The sequence below is a fragment of the Carassius carassius genome, chromosome 13 (assembly GCF_963082965.1).
Source record: "Carassius carassius chromosome 13, fCarCar2.1, whole genome shotgun sequence".
Classification (NCBI taxonomy): domain Eukaryota; kingdom Metazoa; phylum Chordata; class Actinopteri; order Cypriniformes; family Cyprinidae; genus Carassius; species Carassius carassius.
The window spans coordinates 18,591,584-18,615,991 of NC_081767.1; the positions used below are offsets into that span (position 1 = coordinate 18,591,584).

The following is a 24,408-nucleotide window of genomic DNA, read 5'->3' on the forward strand; positions in this document are numbered from 1 at the left end:
TTATACCAGAAGTATTCCTGGCTGTCCTTAAGATTGCTTTTTGTTAACAAGTCCCTATAGTTTGAAGCTGTGAGTCTCTGATGCTCACATACTGGACCTTGTATAACCAACAGATACAACATATTAGATATAGTATTTCTATCATACTTGTTACTAACTTATACTTTCTTCTTAAAAATCATTCCTTCTTTTCCCAAATGAGGTATTCATCTTTTAAATTTACTTGGTTGGAGTAAATCCCTCTCATTCAAACTTAAACTACAATGTTGAATGAAATGTCATAGAATTTGGAATACAGATTAAATGGTCCAAGCACATAGAGACACCAATATAAGATCAGTATGTGCCATATCAATGGGTCTGATCAGCATAAATGATGAGTACAAACAGGAACATTATACCGGATTTGATGAGATCTGTCACAACAACAGCTTGGGTCTGACTGTTAAAAGACTGTGAGATGCCTGGTGTTGTGTGATGCAACAGATCTTGTAAATATTTTTGTGGGTTTCACATTTTCTGCGGTGTTCAGAAGCATGAGGTTTCACTGGCTCATTCATATAGACTGGTTTTCTTCAGCAATAACATACATTTAAATGTCTCTCACGTCACATGTTCCCCACTTACAATGATTGCCATGCCCCTGGTTCTATTTAATATGGAGCCCCTAAAGGGACATAGTGATGGTAAAAAAAAAATAGAAGGGAGAAAAAATATATATTTCAATGCTTTTTCATTTATTGTTGGAACACCAGTTTTCTTGAGGAAACAAAAATAGATGACCAAACAGCCTGGCATGATTCTGGATAATTATACAACAGGGCTAATGTGGCTCGGAATCAGATTGGAAATCAGGAGACATGTCCTTGATTACTGAAGGATTGTGCCGCAGGTCATAACCTACGTCGGTTTCATCAACAGCTTTTTAATGAGTAGCCTGTTTTGTTAGTCCATCAATCAAGTCCCAGTTCAGTAGCAATATGAGAAAACAACAATGGGTCTGTGCTGTTTGTGAGCTCAGCCAGTGTTTCATGAAATAAAGTTCAGCTTCATAAGAAAAGACGTTGTAATTAAATAAATATATCAATATAGAATAAATACATAAACCTCATACAACAGTTCTTTTTCTTCAACAATACATTAAGTGGGGAGTTTGTGGCAGCATCTGACAGAAAACCGATGCAGCTGCGAAAATGAAACAGGCTAGAAGGCAAGTTCTTGACGAATGAATTCACATGTTCATATGTCATCTTTATGGTTTGCTTGGCTTTGCCTCAGCTATCATGTTCTGGTTCTAAAGAAAACAATTTTATCTCAGCATCATCGTTTAAGCAACTAACAGGTGCCATGGTTATGGTCTTGCATTTAGTATACATGCACTCATGTGCACTTGAGGTGAATGTGGAAAGAAAGGATGGATGTGTTTTTAAGAACATGAAAGGAAAACAAACCTGGCAGAGAAGTCAACCCCTTTTGAACCACAGACTAATGAAATACTGGAAACACAGATGTTTATCAAATTAAAGCTACTGCAAGTATCTCCATAAAGATGGCTGCATTTCAGACAATGTCCTCGTTTTTCTACGGTTTTCATCTTTTAATGGACTGAGCTTGCTAATTGCCGAATAAAAGAGAATGTGAGTTGAAGGAGGAAAAAAAATCCGTCTTTCAGTTTAATGACAGTCCCCTGTCCTTCATTAGTCTGCATGTGTATTGTCTGGCCGTTTTGAAGGCCAGAAGAGGCTTTTGAAACTCAGTAGGATTGTGGTACTTTGTTAGCCACAGATAAGAGCGCAGAGCTGTGTGTTATTATGTGTGTGCTCACTGAAGACTTTGATTCGCACAAACTTCTGAAATAAGTCGCTTTTTTTTTTAAACGTCCTACAGCCATAATTCATCACATCCCAGAAGGAGTAGGTTTATGTCCTCAAAGTTTGAAGAGTTTTATCCCATTAAACATGTGCTGTGCACCCCAAGCCTCAAAACGGATTGATGAGCTCGTTATGGGTTGTTAAAGTGACAGTACAAGAATTACTAACCCTTTCAAATCTTTCACTGACACCCAAACTGAGAATGAACTGACAGAGGAAAACTTATGTTCCTTAATTAATGTTCTATGGTCAGACATATGAACTATTTGTGCTTTGTTTTTTTTTGTTTTTTTTAAAACACTGCTTACATGTAGCTACGAGTAACGCATCAAAACCCGACATCTACCCGTAAATGTGTTTTCCAGATGAAACAGCTGGAGGGCTCGCTTTCTTTCCTTTTTACTTTTGTGCTCAGGGTTAAGAAGTATATGTATTTTTCATGATACAAGTGTTTACAGTGAGTTGATTATAGGTGCTGCAGAGGGCTGCAATGTACTGCTGCTTCTTTTAAGCCAATTTAAAGCCCAAAGTATACTTTATTTTTGATGCAAACACTTTCAAAATATACTCCAAACATGCACACTAGAATGTTTCAATCCTTGTCTAGTGTCTGTGCCATTTCTTTCCAGAAGTTATGACTGACAAACACGTCTTTTCACACATTTAAACAAGAGTGCCGGGTATGTATTAATTAAAGTGCTTGTTAATTGTTTCTGTCTCTGGACTTATGCCCAAAGTATACTTTGGGTTTTGGCGCAAACACTTAGCGATGTTGATGATGATATTTACATCAAGCGCAGTGTACGCATATCCTAGCATAAGCATAAAAACCTGGAGCATACTTTGGGCTTAAAGCCACCTTTTCACTTGTCCCCTATTGGCAGTTGAAAATGCATTTGTTTGTGAAGCTACCATGTTTCTGTTCATGTCTCCAGTAAAGGAGCATCACAGCACAAGCATTCATCCTACGGTTAATGAATAGCTGAAAAAATGCAGTAAAAAGACTAATTTTGGAGAATAGAAACACAGTAAATAATTATGTTTATTTATTATTAACGCCTATTCTACAGAATCGATAGTTTACATTCATTCAACTTACGCAATTTTCAACCAGCTTGTTGTTAGTATATGTAAATGAACATGATTTGTACTACTTCTACATGTTACCCGCACTGAGATATCCCCAATTATTTGTCTGGAAATGTCTGTCAAATGGTGAAAAATATGTAATTTGATGATTAACCATTCCTATACTACTTCATTATAACATTGTAATAATGCAAACTTGGTTGAAAATTAGCAAAGTCATTTAATAAAAGGATAAAATTAATCTGTTTGCTATGCTTTATGTAGGCTATCTAAAACAGACTTCAAATTACATATAACATGATTTAGTAGTAATTGTAATCCGGTGCTAAAGAGAGTACCCATTAAAAGTTCTTTAAGCCAATGGTATCACTTAAGGTCCCAATGGAGAATCTAATTTTTCACAACGCTATTGTCCACAGAGGATCTGACCATTGCGAACAAATTTGGGTTTACAATCTGACGTAAGCAGTGAAAAGGCAGCTTAAAGAGATCCACAAATTTAGTCTAATGCTAATCACGCCAGATTTATGGTAATATTAGTAGTACAGGTTAAGATTTTTTGCACGTGCAATTTCATTGATGTGCCTTTAATATTCACATGCTCACAGTTTTATGCAAAGACATTCTGTTCACTCGAGATTCCCAGGTGTCTCAGTATTAGCTTCATTAGTACAGCAACATGTCTTCATGACAGATCCCCACTACAAAGCCCAAAGCTTCGGTTTGACATATAAATACATCTGAATATTTACTAAGGTGAGCTCTGTGCTGCTCTCGGAGGCTAGCCCAATTAATATTGAATACTAACAATGTGAAACCCGTTTTATCTCCAGTTTTATCTCCTTAGGTTTAAATACTGTGAACGTGTGAAGTTTTATGGAAGTTGTAATAGTAAACTATGGATTCTTACTTTAAACTGATACAGTAACAAATTCAGTAGTTACATTGTTTGTTCTGTTGAATGCTAGACCACTTTATTTTAAAGTCTCTGATTGTTCATCTTTAAATTATATTTACAACGCATGTCCTAACAGGAACAATGGACGCACAGGAACAAGTTTGACTGCTATTCATATTCATGAGATCCGTGTTACAACTTCGTAATCACTAAATCCAGTATAGCAGCTAGCCCTGGTATATGATAGAACTGGTTTAATACTGCAAAGTGACGCTGAGTTTGAACTAAGGCAAAATATCAGTAGTGCTGTGCTAGCAAGACAGTAATGTAAACAACAAAAACAAACTTAAAATACACATTATGTAAAAAGAAGACATTCCCTTCATGTTTAAGTATCAATCCGTTAGACATGAAGGAACATCAACGTTTAATAATGGATAACAGTTCGCTCTTGGTCAGTCTTTGAGACTGTTGTGACCATTTTTTGTGTCTCCTCTTCAGCCAGAGTTTATAAATCCATTGAAGTGAGGAGTTTTAGCAGTTCTCATGTTCCCTCATCAATATACATAACTTCCTTTCTGTCTAGTGCCCTCTGGTTTTGTTCTTGCAAAATACTGATGATATTGCCTTAAAAAAAGAGACTAATCTGTGCTTTAGAATAATAGGTCCATATTGTTGAGCTTGTTTAGGTGTGGTTTATAGGAATAAGCATCCAAACTGTTCAAAAATGTGGTATTGGGTAATATTTCCCTGCCATCCCCTTTTGGGTCCTTCTGGGGGCATCCCTGCAACACAAAGTAAGAAGAATGTTCAGCGTACAAAGCCACACTTCTGTCACTTAGAAGGGCAGATGCATTTTAAACACACGGTTCATGTCCTACAATGACCCCATATTTGCTCAGTGACACCCGAGATGATTAAGTCTGAACAGATAGCTTTTTTTTATTTATTTTATTATTACCGACACTGAAGCAGATGTCAGATCTCCACGTTTGGGTCTGTAAAGCCTTTCTTTCCTTCGTTCACCAGGACAGGTTTTTCTGTTCGTGTGTGCCACACAAGAATCTGTAATTTAAAAAACCACAAACATTATGTTTTTTATTAGTGGAGAGTGGAGATTTTGATTTTGTGATGATGGACAGTTTCTCTTAGCTGGGTAAATGACGTCTCGTAAATAAAAATAAAAATTAGTCTGGATCTATTTATGTTTATTTATTTTAAAATACATTAAAATTGCAATCCATACACCATCTATGATAAGCATGTTTTTCATTTCTGTATTAATTAAAACACAGTATACACTCACCGGCCTCTTAATTAAGTACACGTGGTCAACTGTTTGTTAATGCAATTATCTAATCAGCCAATCATATGACAAGAATTTATTGCATTTATGCATGTAGACATGGTCAAGACAATATGCTGTCAAAAGCATGGATTTAATACTCTTTGAATGTGGCATGGTTGTTGGGAGTATTTCACAAACTGCTGATCTACTGGGATTTTCACACACAACCATCTCTAGGGTTTACAGAGAATTGTAAAAAATTGTAAAAAAAGGAAAAATAAAATATCCAATGAGCGGCAGTTCTGGGAGCAAAAATGCCTGGTTGATTCCAGAAGCCAGAGGAAAATGGCCAGACTAGTTTGAGCTGATAGATAATGAACAGTAACTCAAATAATTACTTGTTACAATCAAGGTATGCAGAAGAGCATTGCTGAATGCACAACATGTCGAACCATGAAGCAGATGGGCTACAGAAGCAGATCACCACACTGGGTGCCATTTCTGTCAGCTAAGAACAGGAAACCGAGGCCACCATTTGTAAGGGGATCACCAAAATCGAACAATATAAAGGTTTTCTGGTCTGATGAGCCTCAATTTCTGCTGCGACATTCAGATGGTAGGGTCAGAATTTGGTGTAAACAACATGAAAGCACGGATCCATCCTGCCTTGTCTCAACGATTCAGGCTGGTGGAGGTGGTGTTATGGTGTGGGGGATTATTCTCTTGGCAAACTTTGGGCCCCTTAGTACCAACTGAGCATTGTTTAAATGCCGCAATATGGACCAACACCTTGTTAAATCTATGCTACAAAGAATTAAGGCAGTTCTGAAGACAAAAGGGGGTCCAGCCCAGTACTAGCAAGGTGTATCTAATACAGTGGCTAGAGTATACATGTATAATAATTCAAAACCATACTAAATATAAAAAAACTAAACATATAAAACTAAACTAAACATATAAAACCAACATAAATATTTTTAAGTAGTGCCAGTCTTTGTGCCTTCGTTTTATGTTCGGACATTTATGTTGCTTAGTTTCCTGTTCCCTGTGCTTGTTTTGTTGTTCTGTTCTTGAACACTTTTCTTTGTTATTGACTCAACTTTAAAGTTGTTCTTTTAGTTGAGTCTTGTTTTTAAAATAGTTTTTTTGCACAGTTTGTTCTATATATCTGTAAGCTCACTCCCTGTTCTATCATCTGCTGTTAGCCGCCTCCTACACGGTAGTGCTCACAAACACTCACAGATATAAAGTTTCTCCTCCGCAGCAGTGTACCATCCACAGTACATGCCAAATTTAGCATGGTGATCCATATGGAGTGTAGAACATCTCCATTACATCATTTCTATTGTGTGTGTGTTTGTTTAAATGTGTTTCTTGGTATGGCAGTGAGATAAAAGAGACAGTGTGCAATACATTTAACTCTACCTATTTATGCCATTAAGTAATCATCACAAAAAATGATCTGCCTCAGTACACATCCTGGAAATTGTTGTTAATGTCCAGATGTAGAAACCCTGTCTGATTCATCTTTTCTCTTTCATCTCCCTTGTTGCTGTTTTTCAGAAACCACTGTCATTCTGCTCATTGGCTAGTGAATAATTTCTAATAGTGTTGAGATGGGTCTGGAGTCCCTACTTTCACTTGGGCTGCTATTGGAGGTTAACAGTCACTTGAAATAATGATGCATCTGTTGGGTTGTTCCGGTGGAATGCAGTTCATGGAATCTCTTGTGCACATGTTCTATTCTTTGGGGTAAACAGACAGCGAGAAAAGGAATTGGTTCTCTCTAAATGGTTAAATCCTGATTTAGTCTTGTCTTAATGCATCCCTGAGCTCAGTAACATCAATTAAACCATCAATTAGCCAGTCCTTTCACAAATCACCAATTAAAACATCAAACAGCCAGTTCCTTTTTCTATGTGCATATACACACAGGTCTCATATGGACATACAAACTTGTGTGTCATTATATCGTGCATTTAAATTTTCTTTTCTTTTTTTATTCAAAATGATGAATGATGAATGCCACAACAGAAGTGATTCATCCTGGTGTGTCAGTAACATGAGAAGTGTTGCAGCAAATTATTCCAGAATAGCACAGAAAATATGAGCTAGTACAGAGAGAATGAGACTCTGTGATACAATTTTTTTTTTTTTTTTTTTTTTACAGTTTGGTGTTTTTTAGGAGGTGGGGAGAGACTTGGCTTCATGAATTAAATGAGTAGTTTAACTATACATTAAAAAAAAAAAAAAAAAACTATACATATTGTTCCAAAAGACTATTAGAAAAACATTTGGTCTCATTCAATAAAAAACAACTTTGTGTGTGTGTGTGTGTGTGCGCAAGATGGATAACTTCTCATGAAAACGTTCCAGCTACATTACAACTCATGCATTTGTTCTTAACCTTACTGTAATGGTAATGAATTTGGAATATTCTAAATGAGTCGACTGCATGCTCGAGGTAAGGCATTTGCATAAAACATGCCCAAGCCACCTTAATATAAGGGCTTTCCACAACCATTCCTGTACAGCCTTTCTTTACAAAGACAGGTTTTCTTACTCTTTCGTTGTATATGATAAAACATATTTAAGGTGAAATATCATATATAAAATTTATATCAGGTTTATGTTTTGTTTTGCTTTTATGAGTTCCCAGTTCCATTCTTACATCAGATTCAAGTGGTTGTTCTGTTCCTGTGTCTTGATCTCTCTATTGAGTGATTACTAATTTGAGTTATTGTTAATTACATTTTTTACTGCTGCAACTAGATTCTTCTCAGACTTATCCTTGGTGCAACCACTGTGACAACTGAATCTTAAAATCGGCATTAAACAGAAGTTGTGATGCTCTTTATTATTGTGACATATGTGACCTTGCCTGTGAATACCAAGCTAAAGTTGCATAATTTATAAGATAAAGTAGTCATAGACATAAAACTGTCAAAAAATAGGACATTTTTATTAATTGCTGTTAATATACAACATTCGAGGATTCAATAGGCAGTACTCAAATTTTCTTTTATAACATGATAAACACTGAAATTATAATATAATATACAGTACTAATATATATATATATATATATATATATATATATATATATATATATATATATATATATTATTGATAATACGTTTTATTAATTATTACATTTTATTAATGGCTGGGTTTGGATTTCTGTAGGGATTTTTTTCATGGCATCACCGAAATTTCAAGAATAACTATTTATTTTGTAACTCAACATCTGCCAAGCTTATTTTGAGGTTTGGGGAGATTTTATGTCCGTTATTTGTCCAAATAATTTGGTTTTGGATAGTGATCTTGATGCTGATGCTTACGGTTGATGAATTTCTATCTGTCATGAAGTGCAATGCTGTGAATAAGGCTGCTTCGATGCAAAAAACAAAACAAAAAACAAACAAACAAAAGAATAGGCAAGATGTTAAAAAAAAAGTGAAATAAACATATAATACATATTATTGCAATGTTTTATTGTAGGCTAAATAACTCTTATATACAGTATAAAAAAAGAAAAAGTGTTGTATGTCCTTCGGAAGCAAAGCACTTGCATCTGATGTTTCTTTTTTTATGAAAAGAACATGCATGAATGAGTAAATAAAGTGCAGGATGTGCTTGATGTTAAAAGTAGTAATAATTGTAATAAGCCATAAAAGAGATCTCAATGCGTTACTCGCACTGACTGACACACCAGAAGTACAGTGAAAGACTCACACAGTATTTTGAAATATCTGTCTTGGCGTGTATTCATGCAAACTTGAGTAAGACATGAGTTATGTCTTAAATGAAGGTTTGGGGAGCAGTTGGGGAAAAACATCTGATGTGTAACAATTAAGGGATGCGATGATTCCCCGATCCACTCGGTGCATCGGCATAAAAAGTTAAAGATGCGATGCACTCTTTTTAAACCGATGCATCGGCTACAAGTTGCCATTTATATTGCGATGCATTGCTTCTAACTTATTTGCATCTGTAAAAAATTATTCATTTTCATATAAAAACTAGTGTATGCACTATACTTTTGTTGTTTAGAAAGTGACCAATAATCTGTGGCGAATATTTTATATGTAGATTGATTTCTCCTCTCTTAACTGTTTTACAAGCACGTTCTCTCATCACTGCTGCTGTGTGATTGCATCACAAAACCACGAGACCCGAGGAAAAGTGGGGATTAAAGTCCAAAACCTGGCTTGAAATAACCTAACAAATCAATCGGGGTTAAAGCAGTTCCATAAATGACAAATTAAGTTCACACAATCTCACTAATTTGTGCTAGCTTATTCTTAAGCAGCCCTTAAATGTTGATCATGATCATCCACCATCGCAAACAGTAAATATATCTGTGCGGTTTAATGCATTTGAGACGTTGTGTTTTCTTCAGTGCAGTCACAGGTATATTTTTTCAGTTGTAAATGTCAAAAAGTCACGCAAACATATCCATTTTACTGGCAGGAGTGGGCAAGGCTGACACGAGTGAACGAGCGCTGCTGGGCGCATGCACACTAAACAGACAGAGCGCAATAGAATAGGAGCAAAATATACATTTTGCTTAAATATTTGTGGTTGGACATTAAATACATCTTTTGTACAATTTTAATCCTACATACATACATATACATACATATATATACACAAAAAAAAACATATATATATATGTGTATGTATGTGTCACGGCTTACGCTGCTGGAAGGAACACGGAGCCGAAGGATAAACGAAACAAGGCTTTATTAAATCAAACATAGGCAAGGTAAGTAGCAGATAACTGGTGGCAAGTGGCAAGTGGCAAGTTGCAAGTAACAAGTAACAAGTGACAAGTGACAAGTGACAAGTGACAAGTAACAAATGGACAAGTGGACAAGTAACTAGTAACGAGTAGACCCGACAAAACAGAACTGAAAGGACAAGGCTTTTATACAAAGGGATAATGGGGAAACACAGGTGGATGGCATGACTAAATTAACAGGGACATGGAACACATGCGGAAATGACTAGACACACCTGGGAACTAATCAAACCACACACGGAAGACAGAAACTGGGTCACAGGGGCAAAAACACACAAAATGAGTCCAGGTGTGTGACAGTACTCCCCCCTCCCGGTAGGTGCGTCCTCGCACCGTAGAAACAAAAAAGGGAGGCGTGGGTGGGAACTTGGGAGGAGGTTCCGGTGGAGGACAGCCTCCCAGGAGGGGGCCAGCAGACAGGGACCACAGAGGAAGGAGCCAGGGAGGAGATGACGGAGGGAGGAGCCAGGGAGGAGACAGGAAGGATCTGAAGCAGGAGGTACCCAGCAGGACCCAGGCCACAGCCATAACGGCCCAAGGTGGGGCCGACGGTGGAAGGAGCCATGGAGGAGGAATGGTCACCGACTCCAGGGACTCGACCCACGGCAACAGAGCAAGTGGAGGAGGAGCCCGAGGTGGAGACGGAGAGCCGAAGAGCCAGGGTGACGGGGAGGAGCCGGAGGTCCTAGGCGGAACTGATGGCTCTGGTGACTGACGCGGCGATGTGGATCCGGAAGGCCGCAGTGAGGCCAGAGTGACCGAGGACTGAGGTGTAGCCGAGGGGATGAAGGAGCCTGACGGAGCCGGAGGGATGAGGCGAAGCCGGAGGAGTGGAGTCCCGAGGCATAGGATGGACGACGCCAGACCAAGGCGGAGCCGGAGGGACGAGGGAGCCAGGCAGAGCATGTGGACTGCCGGGCCACGGCGGAGAGGAAGGAGCTAGGAGCCATGGTGGAGCCGACGGGTCAACGGGCCGAGGCGGAGTCCAGGCCTCAGAGGCTGGAGGCGGAGGTGAGGGAGACGCCGACCAAGGCGTCGCTGGAGGATGGCGGTCCCGCTGAGCTCGCACCACAATGATGGTAGGCTGAGGGCGAGCAGAGGGGCTGCCAGACGACAGCGGAGGAGGAGGCAGGAGTGGGTGGGAGGGTGGGAATTTCGGAGGAGCAAGCACTGGAGTGAGCTCTGGGGCTGGAGCCCGTCCTGGGCTTAACTGGGGTTCAGGAGCCCGTCCTGGGCTTAACGGAAGATCAGGAGCCCGTCCTGGGCTTAACGGAGAATCAGGAGCCCGTCCTGGGCTTAACGGGGAATCAGGAGCCCGTCCTGGGCTTAACGGAGGATCAGGAGCCCGTCCTGGGCTTAACGGAGGATCAGGAGCCCGTCCTGGGCTTAACGGAAGATCAGGAGCCCTTCCTGGGCTTAACAGAGGATCAGGAGCCCGTCCTGGGCTTACAGGAGGATCAGGAGCCCGTCCTGGGCTTAACGGGGGAACAGGGGCCCGTCCTGGGCTTAACGGAGGATCAGGAGCCCGTCCTGGGCTTAACGGAGGATCAGGAGCCCGTCCTGGGCTTAACGGAGGATCAGGAGCCCGTCCTGGGCTTAACGGAAGATCAGGAGCCCTTCCTGGGCTTAACAGAGGATCAGGAGCCCGTCCTGGGCTTACAGGAGGATCAGGAGCCCGTCCTGGGCTTAACGGGGGAACAGGAGCCCGTCCTGGGCTTAACGGAAGATCAGGAGCCCGTCCTGGGCTTAACGGAGGATCAGGAGCCCGTCCTGGGCTTAACTGAGAAACTGGCATAGGTGAATTGGATACCCCCTCATTTTGACCCATTTGGCGCTCCACATTTTGCTCCCTCGTGGTGGGCAGTGTCGCTGGCTCTCGCACCTGGTCTGACGGGTTGCTCTCTGGCTCTCGGTCATCGGTGGGCTCGGGCTTATGCCTCGTACCGTGGGGAGATTGTAGGCTGGGCTCTGGGTCCAGAGTGGACCTGGCGAGATCCTCCATTGGGCCGACCGTGAGAGGTGACCCATTTCTGACCAGATTCCACTCTATACAGGCGGCGAAATCCTCCCGAGGACCATCTTCGGGCGACAACGCTCTGCACCTGGAGTTCAGGCTGGCGTGATAAAAGGTGCAGAGCGCGTGGTCCGGGTAGCTGGTGGCATTAGCTAGCACGAGAAACCGTCTAGTATGGTCCTCGAGAGAAAGTCCCTCCTGCTCCAGCAGGAGGAGGAGGTATTCGGGGCGATAGAGGGGATCCATGACACACTACGGAAAGAAAAAGACTGAAAAAACGGAAAACAAAACGGAGAGAAAACACGCAGTTTTTAACTTTTCGGTCGGGTCTTCTGTCACGGCTTACGCTGCTGGAAGGAACACGGAGCCGAAGGATAAACGAAACAAGGCTTTATTAAATCAAACATAGGCAAGGTAAGTAGCAAATAACTGGTGGCAAGTGGCAAGTTGCAAGTAACAAGTAACAAGTGACAAGTGACAAGTGACAAGTGACAAGTGACAAGTGACAAGTGACAAATGGACAAGTGGACAAGTGGACAAGTAACTAGTAACGAGTAGACCCGACAAAACAGAACTGAAAGGACAAGGCTTTTATACAAAGGGATAATGGGGAAACACAGGTGGATGGCATGACTAAATTAACAGGGACATGGAACACATGCGGAAATGACTAGACACACCTGGGAACTAATCAAACCACACACGGAAGACAGAAACTGGGTCACAGGGGCAAAAACACACAAAATGAGTCCAGGTGTGTGACAGTATGTATGTATATATATATATATTAGTGGTGGGCATAAATTAATTTTTTTAATCTTGATTAATCTCACTGTGATCTTGAAATTAATCTAGATTAATCTAGATTAAAATGGCTCATTCGAATTCTGCCGAAGGCATTCAGAATATGTGTGTTACCCAAATAAAAAATGGAGTATGTGTGAAACAGGTGTGAGCAGGGCCGTAGCTGGGGTCAGCGGGGCCCCGGTGAAGGTTGTACCAGTGGGCCCTGTTTGAAATTGTTTAATTTGTATGTTCGTTTATTTTTATTTATTTGTAATATTTACACAATGTTTAAGTTTTTTTTCAAGTTTGTAGGTGTCAAGGTACAGAAACCAAATAATTAAATGTAAAATAGCACTGGATAGTCTTCAATGTAAAAATGAAATATACAATCAAACCTACATTTCATCAGACACCTTCAATATTTCTCACATTATTACAGTTTTGCTATATATATCAAAAATTATATCTGGTGTCTGAATAATTTTTGGTTTGACTGTTAAAACTACAAAGTAATTCAGTCAAGAGCAGTGAGTGACTTTCATTTTCATTTTCTTGGATTAACATTACAGCAGCCAGTAGCTAAATTAGGCGCGGTCACTTTAAGAGATGATGAACGCATCCAATAGGCTATAATACACATCCCATTTTTTTTCCTCAACTGTTTACTTTCACTTAAGAAATAACTGACAGTTTTTGTTCGAGCATAATTTCCAAGGTGGATATTTTGACATATTTTGTATCTATTTGTCGGCACAAGAGCAAAAAGAAGCAAATTCGATGTTCAAGCGTTTTGAGACGCCTTTCTCTGCGTGAGCCCAGAACACCGCGAGTACTGAATTGGGCTCTTTCACATCTTTTTGTTTGTTCAAACTGCGATTTGTATTTGTTCGTTCAGGTGCAGGAGGGACTTCTAGGAAAACTTCGCAGAAGAGAGCTTGGTTCAGTGTCGCTGTCCGTGATACGCGGCTCTCTCTCTCGTGCGCCCCGAACACAGCGCCCTAGTAACCAGCTACTCTGTTCAGCTTTTCTGCGTCTTGTGTTTGGATGCTTTAATGTATAAATCGACAAGCGGTAAGGCTTACAACACGTGAAAAAGATAAGCTTTCGTGACGATATGTAGCAGTGGCCCGTCAACTGTCCTGAGCATCTTTTTAAGCTGGCCTCAGCCAGTCGGTTATATAAAATATCAAGTTGAAAGTCATCATAGCTTGCTTAGTATAGACCCAGCTTCCAACCCAACTTTGAGAATAGATTAACGGCGATATTTTGTTTATCGCCCGATAAGAGTCTTGCCGATAACGGCCCACCACTAATATATATATATATATATATATATATATATATATATATATATATATATATATGATTGTATTTTTTAGATAGCAGTAACTGTAAATGGACTATTGTAACTGATAAATCAAATTTAAGCTAGTACAGTTCATATTACTAAGCTCAAATAAGTTAGTGTGATTTTCTTAGATTTTTTTCTTAGAAACATTTTCTTAGAGCAATTAAAATATAGCAATTTTCTTCATTATTTATTTTCATTTTTAATTAATTGATTTTAACTTTTAATATAGTTATTTTAAATGCTTTAAAGAGCAAATATATTTTTATATGTTCTAATGATCTGTTCCACAAACTAGGCCTATAAAAGGCACAGTTGTCATAAAACCAGAGAGAAAGGCTGTATTACAATGAAACAAATTTATTTAAATAGGCAGTATGTATATGTATATAGTGGTAATATCATCATTGGGTTCCTATTGGTCAGTGTTAGAGGAACTCCACTTTGTCTGATAGTTAACCTGGTTTTAGAGGTTAGTTTTCCAACATAAGTTGCCACAGTGACTTAGCTTGATCTAGGCCCATGTTAAATTTGCTTTATGGAACCAAATAATTTAACAACAATTTAACATGAGTCAAACTAACTGAAACAAGCCTGGCTTATTTGGTAAACTTTTTTTTATGAAACAGGCCTTAAAAGTGGTCATACTTTCTCCATTGCAACGTTTTACATCAAATCACATTGTGTTGAATCGAAATCAGATCACACTGCATCGTAACAGAAGAGAATCGTATCGCATCAGTAGCTGCTTAATATGTATCTTTAATGTATCATTGGCTATGCATCGAGATGCATATCTTACCGGCCTGAGTCATGAGATGCACATCCCTAGTAACAATATATTAGATCCGTGCATTATAAATCTGCTGTCTCTGTGCCATTAATATTAATCAAACAACTGCTCTTGACTGAATAATTTGTGTAGCTTTAACAATAATCAATTCATTTTATAATAAATATCTTTATATTTGATTATTAAATTATTTTTTTCACTTGATTTTTTTTGTCACCCTGAATTTAGCCTACTCCAGATGTTGCACAATAGCCCAGAAAGGCATGAATGAGATTTTATGTATTCATTTATATATTAATGACATCTTCTACTGATATTTCATTTTACTAATAAAGTTATACAAATCATTTCAATTTGATTGACAGGTGATCTGACTAATCATAATTCTGAATCTGCCATTTTGTCCAACAAATAATGCTCTTCAATCAAGCTCTTTTGGTTCCCCCGATTCGTTTCAATGCTTTTTGGACATGCATATCATAATAAATAGACCTGTTCTACAAAATTGTAAGCATTTTCCCATAAATGTGTTATATATCACTGAAATGGGAGAATTTCATCTTTGGCATGTAGTCAGGGTAATTATGGTTCAAATGTGTTGCGGACAGTATTGAAAATAAGCTTAATATTAAAGCTTATTTAATATAAGTCAATATTAATGATATCAAGGTTGACAATGGTGACAATGACATGATTATAAGGCCACCTGGAATATTTGATTTTTTCTGCGTGTGTGGTTTCAGTTTTTCCTACTTTTTTCATAAAATGTGGAAAAATTTCAAAATAAAAGTATAAAAATTATTCATAAAAGATGATTTGTGAAAAACTTTGTACACAAATCTCTTGCCTACAAATACCTAGTAAATGAGATCAATTGTGAAAAACTGCACATGGGTCGAAGGACATAAGGAGGAGTTATTAATGGCATAGTCAGAGCAATGTTTCCTCACCTTAGTGCAGTTGGCCGCTTTGGGTTCCAGGTCACTGAGAGTGACCAGCTCTCTGAGAAGGCTGCTCTCCTGATAGCCTCCCTTCACCCCTCGTAACTTGAAGTAGGCCTGAGGCTTAAACAGAATGAGTCGCAGGTTGATAGCAAACCCTGCCATGTCAATGGCAAAGGGCCGGTGAGGGTCGAATACTGTTTTCCACCCGTACACTTTTCCTGCTGCGTTGACCTTTGGAGACTCGTATCGTAAACCTCCAACAAATGCTACAGGCCACACTGATACTTTACGAGTTGATCGCATCTGCAGAAAAGAAAGAAGAGTATTTTTTAAGACCCAGATAAAATAGTAATTCTGCTACAGTAGGTGACACTAGTAGCACAGAAAAGTCATACCATACTTTAAAAAGGTGTTAAATGTGTTACCTGTCCTGGTAAAAAGTTTTTTTAAGGGTAATGAACCCCCTCCCATTTCATCCCTGGTTAGTGCTCACCACAGTTTTAAAAAATGTCTTAAAAGTGGTTGTGGTGTGCAGCAGAGCAGAGGAGGGGGAAGAGGGGAGACAGACAACACGCACGGCTTCGGTTTCATTTTGCATTACAAACTCAAATAAATGCACGGCCATTTGCACTCTGCATCAAAACATATATATTAACACGCTGTTGCACCTCTGAGAACTTTTAAAGCTTATTCTGTGGCATTTATATTTTGATGGGTTGTGTGACAGAGCTGTAAAAACGGTAATGCTCACCAAGTGAATGAATTGCATTTGTGCCGAACTCTTATTACAAAGCAAAAACAAACACTCTACTTCGATCCATGAACATCATCTCACAGTCTGAAACACATGCTGTTATGAATAATTAAGCAAGATGTCTTCTCATAGGATAAGAACATGCAGTTTCATGAATAATTTATTAAACACTGACACGTCATCAATGTACTATAGTCCATTGCCATGTCACAAATTGTGACTTCAACACAATGTAGATTTTAAACCCGTTAGATGAAAATAGCGCAAAAAAGCTTCAAATTAACCAGTTTTCTCCAAAAGTTAAAATTATCGAATGTTAACATTGTCTTCTATGATGTGCAACACAAACACCTCTGCTAAAACCTCACAAAGAAATGTAGTCTGGGGTTTCATGATCCTTTAAATTAATTAATTGATGTCATTAATCAAAAAATGCCACCATATTTAGGGACATAAGCACAGTTGTTCAGGAAAGTTGCTGTGGTGCATTTTGTTTCTTTTTTGTGTCTTGGAATGAAATAAAATCAAAAGGGCCTTGGCTTGGACCCAGAGGGTTTTAGCCCTGCTGTACAAACATGTCACAAATCTTCAATCATGCCATCATCATGTCCATATCAGTTCACCTTCTGTTTATAGTGTGCTTCCTCAAAGAGACAGCACAGGCCTGATTAGACACCTTAGGATCATGTTTTGGACAGTGTGGTGACTCAGACCTACAAACAAATAGATCTTAACTGGAGGATTCATCCTGAGCAGGTCACGGGAGGTGAATAGAAATCCGAAGCAAGACAGTGAAAGACAGAGAACATGTGAGAAAGAGAAAGAGAGACATATTCTCCTTTAATCTTCCTGCTTCAAACGCTCCCTACACTCCTCCAAATGCTTTGTGTGTGCCACCCAGCGCAAGTGGTCCACATCATAAAAGGAAACTGCCTAATGAATAGTGAAGGCTAGAGCGGGCGAGTGAAGCAGTTGTCTTTATACCCATAATGCATCGCCGACTGTATCCAAGGGAAGGTTTTACAAACAACACAAAAGGACTGTAAATGGAAAGGAACACTGTGCTTCTTTCTCATTTACAAAAACCACTCGCTCACTATGTGTTTGTAAAGATAAATAAATAAACTGATAAGCTGTTCAGCTTGTCCACACTGGTTGTCCACACTGATCCAAATCTAGCTCAAGTAATTGACTGTGAACCTTTCCCACCATATCAGGAATTAAGAGAACAGTCCTGGCCAAAATGTCACCCTCAATCTGATTATTTCCGCAGCGACTAATATTATATTGTGCCACTGCCATTTTTCATTAATGAAAGAGATAGACATTTTCTGTAACTGTTGGTGGAAACAAAACAAGAGGAATGGGAAAGTGTTAAAAACGATGCATGCTTGTTGCAGATTCAGGATGACATTAATCTTTTCACAACTAGCTGTCATTTGGGAGGGCTCCTGAAGCTAGGCTGCCCTAGTTTAGCATAATGAGCGGATGTTTTCTGCTTTTTGCCTCTCAATTAAAGTGCTTCACGCTGAATTCTGAATGGAAGAAAAGGATAGAACCTATTGATGGTGCTGTGAAGTGGACTTAACTTGAGAAGCAGTTCATTTAAAATTGTTTTTTTTTCTATCTGACATTTATGCAGTCCCCGGGTTATGGAACAACATTTACATTTTACTTTCAACAAGCAAACTAGATTATAATATTATGTTTATATTAGCACAGGTGTTTTCAAGTGTTAGGGACAAGGGGGTGCTACATTATCTGAAGAGTACATTTTGTTTATGGCTGTCAGCAGCATTAACTTAATGTAAATTCAAAGCATTTTTTATATTATATATTAATATTTTATATTGTAAAAAGCACTATACCAGTAAATATACATTTATTGATTGAAAATATTTATCTTTAGGTGTATACATCTAACATTACTTTTTATTCTATTTTTTTTCTAAAAATGCCACTGTTAACAGATAAAATGTTTAAATGATCTATATCGACATCAATACAGTAACAGCATAGAAGCCAATTATTTATGTGTCAAAATAAAATCGGCGTTTATAATATTTTACTTTGTCGCGCACTAGAAATGAGTCTTTATAAAATTATATTCTAGCAAAGAGTCCAATGCATGGGCAATTCATTCAAATTAATGTCATTTAGATTAGGGTTTGCATTGTGTGCCCAAGAGTGACTGATGTCCGAGTGGTCACTTGGTTAGTTTGTAATTAATTCAGTCTTTCCAACAGTTTGACCGACTCAGGTGATTTGTGAACCATTTGGAAGCATCACAGCGATGTAGTGGCATTGTCTTTTATAATGTAACATTTAGCTGGGTTTTAATCAGTCACCCATCACTATGCTTTTTATTACTGCATTGTATGTTCTGCTTTATTTTTGTACAGTTGATTTTTTCTCATCCACATTTTTGGGAGGAGGCCTGACCTAGACGTACATACAGATGACTGATTATTTAGAATAGACGTTGAAGTGATTCTGTCAAGCCGAAGTAGTCACAGAGAAGAGGGGAAAGTGGCCTGTGTCCCTTGAGGTCAGAGCACTTACTGCAGAGTCAATAATGGAAAAGTAAGCCAGGAGAAAAACATATATACAGCATCTGTAAATAAACCCTGTCATTCAGAGTGCCTGTCTAAGCATTTTTAATAAGAGCTTAATAATTAATTCACCCTGGCAGGCATGGTTTTTTTAAACAAAGACAAATGCATAATTCAGGAACTGTTCTATATCTTCATTTCAAGAAGTAAAAGGTATTATGATATCTTCTGTGTGAGGTTTTCTCATTGTGGGTCACTGATTTTAGCCAACACACCGCTATGGCTCTTCTAAGTTAGAAGGGAAAATGAAAGCCCAGAGTTGGGTTGAAACTAGTTTATCTTGGGAAGATTGCTACTATATATACATAAAATAAAAACTTTTTTCCATTCAAAAGAATTTCTATTAAAATATTTCATATTTATAGAATGTTTTATCAACAAAGTTCACAGACCATAGGTGATCTGCGTTGGTACTGTGAGGGTCTGCTAATTATAGCTTGATCACAAACTAATTTGTTTAAAAATATAAATATGCAATAAAAAAAAAGATACAATAACTTCAATGAAAGCTTGAGTTAGGAAGCTAGAGTTTCATAGTGTTTACCACATTAAAATCAATAAGATAATTAAAATGTAATGAAACATATGACTCCATAGATCAACAGTGATAAATCTAAACAAATGTTATACATTAACATTGTACTATATGCATATTATTTGAACAAAAAATGTAGGGGATTTGAAAGTTGTTTCAAGTGATGAAAGTCCTGACAGGTATTTATGTACCTGTAGCATTATAAGATCCAAGTAATAGTTACAAAAATGTAAAAACTATGTTATTATTTACAAACTTGTTTGACTTTCTTGTTTTATTATGTTGTTCCAAACCTGTATGACTTTCTAAGCCTGGTCAAACCTGCATGATTTTCTTTCTTCTGTGAAACATACAATATTTTGAAGAATGCTTCAGCTTTTTGTCTATATGAGGAATGTCAGCGCATTGATCAATGTTTTGATTTAATTAAATATCAATCTGTAAATAGAACTGCACATTTTGCTTCAAAAGACTAGGAATACCAGTAGAGTCGTTTGGATTATTTTCATGCTACATTTAATGTCTTTTTTGGGGCTTGAAAGTTTGAGTCCCATTGATACTGTATTTATCATATGGACAAAAACTGCTGACACATTCTTCATGAAATCTTCTTGTATTCTCCACAGAAAAACAGAGTGAGTAAACGGTGACTAAATAGTGACTGAAGTCACATGATCATGCAGTTGAAGCGCTCAAACATAGCTTATTACTTCATCAATGAAGTTAAACTCTTTACAAGTGCAGTCACTTACCATCACCCATTAATTAATGTTACAGTACACAATTTATGTATCATTTCAGATGGAGATGATTGTTATGCCTCAAGTCTTAACTCACCTCCTCAAACAGCTCCAAGCTGTATGTATTATCGTCATCAGCAAAGTAGACGATTCCTGCCTGGCTGCTGTTGGATTTGAAGGTCTCCCGTAGCCATCTCAGAGCCAGGTTTCTTTGCATGGTGCCACGTGGAATCCTGGGATCTCTCGTGTCCCCTCGCAGCTTGTAGTTCCGTGGGGTCTCCACATTGAGGTGTGTGTAATTCAGCCCCGTTTCCCTCAGAAGCCTCGTGACCAGAGGAGTTCTCCTCTGAGAGTCCTCGACCAGAATCCAGTGCAGGTTGGGCACATGGAGGAAGGTGTTAGCCAATCGTGTTAGCTCGGCCTTCTGCACGGGGCGGCTGTATGTCGGAGTGATGACATGGATGGTGGGCAATACATCGGACCAGGGAGGAGGTCTTGTGTACACGTATTCTGTACGGACCACCTCCACTATGTCCTTGTCCTGTGAGCAATATTCCTTTGAGTCTGTGGCTGGTCCAGTGTCGTGCCTAGTCTCTGTCCCGTCATCTGCCAGACAGAAAAAGAGAATTAAGACATTAGCGGACCCCTGGGCTGCTCTCTTTATGTCTGACACATGCCACAAACCTTAGATGAGTACCTGCTAGCCGTTGCCGGTGGATGGTTAGACGCTCTGGTATGATTAAGATCTCTTTTACTAGATGGTGACAGACTGGAGAGGGTGAGAGCAGGAACCGTGAGATCATAATACGGTTACTCCACAAGGGTAAAAGGCACGGATTTAAACCGATAAAGCACATGTTCTGCATGATCTGCTCTTGAATTCTTAATGGGATAGTTCAGACAAAAAGAAACATTCTCATGGATTTCTAAAACTGTATGACTTTCTTACTTGAGGCAGAAAAGGAGACATTTTGGAGAATATTCTGGCATATTTATAAAAAAAGTATCAAAACACACCAAACAAGTTAATAATGCTAATAATAGCACCAGTAATGTCAATATGACTCACAGTATTCTTGGAAATAGTACTTAGCATCTAAGCTGCAGTAATGTTTCATGACTGTTCTTGTGATTTGAGCATTTTGTTGGGTGGGAATACTGATCAGATTTATCACAAATAAGGCATTCACTTGGCCTTGGAAGACTTGAAATGAGGCCCGATTGGTTTGATATACTTACAATAATGCTTTTTCAATAATAATAATAATAATAAATATATATATATTGGCCTTGTATGTCTTTATTGGACAAGACAGAAAAGAGGAGAGCCTATTATCTGAGCCAGGACATCTTTTCTCTGTGTATTGCCTACAAAGCTATATATGACTGCCACATATATTGCTTTTTAAAATAAATTATCAAGATTGTACTTAAATATGCTAGTTAAAATGTTTATATTCATACCTGAAAACTCTACACCGAAAGAAAAAAGTGACCAGGGGATGGGTGTGGGAAAGTGGGACATCAACTATAATAATACTCATTAATACTCGTTAAATGAATCTAATAAAAAAACAAAAAACAAATGTAATCAGTTGAAACTGTTTCAGAAAAATCTGATTTTAGAACAGAGCTAAGGTTTAGGCAGCAATGTGCCTTTGAAACAATTATAATGTCTATGGCAGAGGTCTCCAATGAGGTCCAAAGACCTGCAGAATTTAATTCCAGTATTAAACATCAGCTAATCAAGGTCTTTGCAACTTCTTGAAACACCCAGGCAGGTGTACTGGAGAAATCTGGTGCTAAACTGCAGGTCTGTGAACCTCCATTTACATGGATTAAAGAGCCGTGGTCTATGGCAACATACTGAACTTTGATTTTTTATAAAATGAAACATATGGTGTTATGGATAAAGAGACATACAGAGGTTACCTCAGTCATCCCATACATGAAGCAGTGCTGCAATTATAAACACTAATTATAGGCATTATACAGAGGTAAGATGAAAATTAAAATGCAATTAAACTTTTCTAAAGACAGTCAGTCAGTTCTCTTCAAAGATATAGCAAATTCATTAAAAGACACCCCCACACACAAAATTTGCAGGAATAGATATTATTGAGAAGTGGTTAAATGTAGGCCGTTGTGTAAAAACCTACTCCTGGAGGGCCAACATCCTGCAGAGTTTAGCTCCAATCTGCTCTAACACATCTGCCTCAAAGTTTCTAGTAATTCATTCAAAGATTTTCAATTACTGGTTGAGGTGTGTTTAATTGGGGTTGGAGCTAATTCCCATACCTTTCATGTCAGTTTATTGACTGCAATTGTTTCTCAGTGAAAGTAATGAGCTTTTATGGAAGAGTGAAAGCGCACAGCTGGAAAGGGGTGGAATGGTTGCAAAATAATCATTTTATCTTGATTATTATTTTTTCATAATCGGTGGAAGCTGAAATTGAAACTTTTTATTTTGATTAATCACATAGCTCTAGTGTTACCAAATGTATTATTTTTTTCCCCAGAATATTTTCACAAAATGATGGTGTGGGCAATTCAAGCATATTCCTGCTGATAGGAATCATGGTGGCACCTCACATATCAGATCTTTATCACTGTTCAATTAGTGCCCTGCTCTCACTTCAGACATATTAGCACAATTAGAATATCACACTCCATTTAAAGTCCAGATGTTCACTGCCTCCTAGGCATCATACAAACTCACATTAATTGCTTCATGATAACTTCTATGAATACATTCTCCATAAGCTGACGGTATCGACATGTACATATGGATGTATAGATCTTCGAATGCTGGGGATTGTATTTCCCTGTAGTTTGATCTAGAGGTGGTCAGTGACTAATGGATTGTCATGAAGCCATTAGATTGACCCCAAAAATAACAGTTTACAGCTTGTGTACAGTATGTGATTCATCCATTTACATACATTTTTTTAATGTAAGTGCTAAAATAGCTGATAGCTGAAAACAAGTAATTTTAAGTTAAACCCAACAGAAATGCTCCTCAGAGTGTGATTTTATTGGAGAAATCATCTGCAGCTGAATAAACGAGAAGCTGTTGGGTAATTTCATTGGAGTCAGAGGACTCTTAAAGTGAGGCACATTAACTGAAACTTATCTGATGTGTTACAAACTGGGATTTGTGTTAATCTACATGTCTATATCTATAGTTATTAAATCTATTGTTATTTTTTATGTCACATGAAATGAAAGCACACTGTGCTGAAAGACGAAGTATATTTAGTTAATTCACTGTTTTGTGGTTGCTTAGAAAGGAAACAAGTGGTAAGAAGATACATCTTGTTTAGCCCCACACTTTTAAAGATCATTTTGCAGTGAGAATAATATTATGCTATATATTCTTTTTCTAACGTGACTATGAGCTCAAATTAATAGACTTGCTGAGTTTATCAGAGTGTATTAGGCTTTGTGCAGAAATTTTTAATTTTGATTGATAACAGAATTGGCACTGAAAACATGTTAAATGTGTAAGAGAGACTGGTACCCTTTCGGATGGCAAACAGGGGGGCAATTGCACTTTGGTGCCACACAGTGATGAGGAGGGTCCATGGTAACACAATCAACACGATGGCAAGAATATCTCTTCTCTTCGGCATCTCCAGGATTGGTTCTATGTCTGGTCATTACCTAAGAGAGGGAAATGAAGAATCAGACACTAGAGACTATATAAATGGAAAGATATGTGGGAACCTCATAAGTGTCAGGGAATTCAAATCTGATCAAAATTACTATCATCACTTTTTTATTTCAGATCCATGTGGTCAAGTAAAATGATAAACCACTATACTGTCAGTCTCAGATCTCTGGTTACATTGTTTAGTGACCAAAGAAGGACATTAGGTCTCTTTTTCATGGTTTCCTCAAAATATAACCACACCAAACATTACAGAAACATC

General features: G+C 38.4%; 1 protein-coding gene across 6 annotated transcripts in view; it reads right to left on the reverse strand.

The window, feature by feature from the left end:
- Positions 1-3,900: 3,900 nt before the first annotated feature.
- Positions 3,901-24,408, reverse strand: part of LOC132156029 (galactosylgalactosylxylosylprotein 3-beta-glucuronosyltransferase 1-like) — a 92,223-nt gene continuing 71,715 nt past the window's right edge. For 5 of the 6 annotated variants that reach the window (XM_059564841.1, XM_059564843.1, XM_059564840.1 and 2 more), the window contains 6 exons: positions 23,997-24,139; positions 21,174-21,245; positions 20,574-21,082; positions 15,842-16,138; positions 4,820-4,923; positions 3,901-4,643 (listed from right to left, as the gene is read on the reverse strand). In XM_059564841.1, coding sequence (XP_059420824.1) covers positions 4,837-4,923; positions 15,842-16,138; positions 20,574-21,082; positions 21,174-21,245; positions 23,997-24,108 — 1,077 coding nt within the window. In that variant the 5' untranslated portion in view covers positions 24,109-24,139 and the 3' untranslated portion in view covers positions 3,901-4,643; positions 4,820-4,836. The remainder of the gene's footprint in view (positions 4,644-4,819; positions 4,924-15,841; positions 16,139-20,573; positions 21,083-21,173; positions 21,246-23,996; positions 24,140-24,408) is intronic. The other variant, XM_059564845.1, reaches the window with a different exon arrangement.